The sequence below is a fragment of the Myotis brandtii genome, unplaced genomic scaffold (assembly GCF_000412655.1).
Source record: "Myotis brandtii unplaced genomic scaffold, ASM41265v1 scaffold131, whole genome shotgun sequence".
Taxonomy (NCBI): Eukaryota; Metazoa; Chordata; class Mammalia; order Chiroptera; family Vespertilionidae; genus Myotis; species Myotis brandtii.
The window spans coordinates 4756774-4759578 of record NW_005354632.1 but is presented as its reverse complement, the minus strand read 5'-3'; the positions used below and the strand labels follow the sequence as shown (position 1 = coordinate 4759578).

Genomic DNA, 2805 nt, shown 5'->3' with positions numbered 1-2805 from the left:
TTAGGAAATGGAACTGAAAGGGTGGGTCGTTTGCTCAAGGTCACAGAGCCAGTCCACTGGGTCACAGCCCTGGCACTGGTGCGGGGCCCCCAGTCAGCGGGGGCTTCCATGGGCAGCAGGCAGAGGCCCCCCTTTCCTGTGCCAGGAAGGTGAGCTCAGGCCCTCCTCCAGCCTGCATGTCACAGCTCTGGACTTTGTAGAGGAAGCAGGACATTCCAGAATGTGTATGTAGGGAATGAGTAGAGCTGGGATGCGGTAGGGATGACATGAAGTACCAAAGACAGTGTTTCCTCCCTGTCTCCAGACAGCTCTGCAGCCTGGGGTGCCCTCTGGGCAGTGCTGAGATCTCCGGGCTGTCGGTGCTGGGATCTGAGTACACATGTGGGGGCCCCTGCAGAAGCAGGTTTTTGTTGTTAAGCCTCACCCTAGGATAGTTTTTCCATTGAATTTTAGAGACGGTGGGAGGGAGGGAGAGAGAGAGGGAGAGAAACATTCATGTGAGAGAGGCACATTGATTGGTTGCACCCTGACCGGGGCTGGGGATCAAACCTGCAACCCAGGTACATGCCCTTGACTGGGAATGGAATCTGAGACCCTTCGGGATGTGGGCGGACGCTCTAACCACTGAGCCCACCAGCCAGGCGGACAGATTTCATCCTCACATCTTCTGTGGGCCCTTCCCTTCCCTAACTGTCTCCTTTTCCTTCTTTCCAATGATCCAGGACACTGTCTCGGAGATGAGGTGGTACACTGACTTTCAGACGTATTCACGGACGTTCCCCTTCCCCTCTGGGTGCAGGAGTCCCCGCTGTGTGGTCCTGCGGTCCCACGTGGGTGGTGGGGGTGCATGGCCTGAACTTCACCTCACAGCTCATCATCCGTTACCTTAGCCAACTCACAGATGAACAGGGTCGGCTTCATCACAGATGTGGCAATTTGAGGCATCCTTAGGCCCAGACTTTTCAGCTCACAGTCTGTTTCCCTTTCCCCTCCCCATCAAGAGATCTGCTTTGTCAGCCAGTTCCCATCGCCTCCCAGGAGGCGGCGTGGGGCACCCACAGGGCCTGCGGGCCCCTCACTCCTTCCTTTCAGTCTCTCAGGTTCTCCCCGTCTGTCCAGAAAGTGCTCACGGGTCCTTCTGTCACCCACCAGCTGGCACTTATTTTTTATTTCTTTATCCTTTGTGTGTTTTGTCTCCTTTTGACTCTGGTTCGGGTCCAGGGCCATCAGCCTTGGATATGATGCAAGAGCCGGCGGACTGACTGGCTGGGAGGGATGGGGCACAGCTGTGGGCTGCAGCCTCGGCCTGTGGGGGCCAGGCCTTGGTTACGGGCAGTCCCAGGCCCTTCGAATCCTGTAGAAGTTACTGGACACGCTCTGTCGTGGGAACATGGTGCTCACACACACCGTGTGTCCAGGGCCTGGTTGGCTGCAGGTGGACAGGGATGAGGCAGGTCGGGGCCCAGTGAGATTGGGCTCAGGAACCAGGCCAAGCAGCTGGACTTTCTCCTTTGAGGGGACTCGTAGGGCCCGGCTCTGCTGCTCCACACCCTCCTATCAGCTTTCACCCCCGTTTTGCTGAGTCATGGGTGAGCCCTGGCCTGCTCTGCAAGCTGCTCAGGCACATTCTGAGCCCGTTGTTCTGCCTGGGGCCCCTCCTGGGCAGCCGCTGGGAAGCGGGAGCCTCCCTGTGAGAAAGGAGACAGTCTGTACAGACGGGGAGGGCCAAGGCCTCCTGTGTGGGCGGGAGGAAGGGAGGAAGGGAGAGCAGCAGAGCACAGGGTGGGAGGGAGAGCCAGGCTGCCTTCCAGCCCTGCCCCCCTACAGCTGTGTGAGCATTTGGCAGGGGCTTCAGCGCTGTGTGCCTCAGTTTCCCTCCTGATAAACGGTGATAGCAGAACCTATCCTGTAGGCAGTTGTGTGGAGGCTGTAAACCTGTTTCACAATCTCTGATGGCTATAAGGCCCCTGGCACAGTGTAGAGTAACGGTGACTAAGAAAACATGGTTACAGGAAATTGTAAGCGTTAACTTAGCAGAACTGCCAAGGAAGCCTTGCCAGGATCCTGAACTTGGAGCATCTGGAGTGGAGCTGGGTGAGCCCCAGCAGACCCTGAGGTCTGGCCTTCTTCCTTCCCTCCCCAGGGCCTGAAGAAGATCGCCGCCTACATGAAGACCGGCCGCTTCCTCCCCACACCCGTGTACTCCAAGGCTGCCATGTGGGGCAACAAGTAGTGCCCGTAAGTGCAGGACGCAGGAGCGAGGAGCACCGGGGCCTGCAGGGCAGCTGGACGTTCTGCATTCTTTCTGCTTCTTCCCTCCCCCCCCACATGCCCATTGGCCCTTGTCTGCTCCCAACTGCGTGGTCCCCCCCTGCCTGCCTGAGCCCCAGCAAAGCCTGGTCATACCTGCTTGTCTTGTCATTCCCTCCTGGCCACTCAGGACTGACTGTGCTGGTGTTTGGGGGTGTCCATTTCCCCTCTGTTGTCCGCAGTGGCTGGGTGTAGGGATGTATATGTGGGGTGATGGCAGGTAGGACTGTAAGGTTTCTTGCTCATTTCTGTCTTCATGTTCCATGTGCCTCAGCCTGGGGTCTGCATTGGTGGAGTGCCTCCTGTAAGCCTGCGGGACTCAGTGTCACGGTTCGGGGGCCCTTGGGGTGGGGAAGGGGGTTGAGCCGTCCGCTGCTGGTGTGGGATCCTAGTGGCCTACCTTCTGTCACCTTTCCCAGAAGTGTTCCTTGCCCTATACCCTTCCTCCGTGCTCTTACGACATATCTCAATAAAACGCACCCCACTGCATTGTGA

At 58.0% G+C, this 2805-nt stretch overlaps 1 protein-coding gene across 1 annotated transcript in view; it reads left to right on the top strand.

The window, feature by feature from the left end:
* Positions 1 to 2805, top strand: part of LOC102238946 (glutathione S-transferase Mu 1-like) — a 19022-nt gene extending 16217 nt beyond the window's left edge. Inside the window, exons 10-11 of the mRNA XM_014534671.1 lie at positions 2144 to 2238; positions 2585 to 2805. Coding sequence (XP_014390157.1) covers positions 2144 to 2233 — 90 coding nt within the window. The 3' untranslated portion in view covers positions 2234 to 2238; positions 2585 to 2805. The remainder of the gene's footprint in view (positions 1 to 2143; positions 2239 to 2584) is intronic.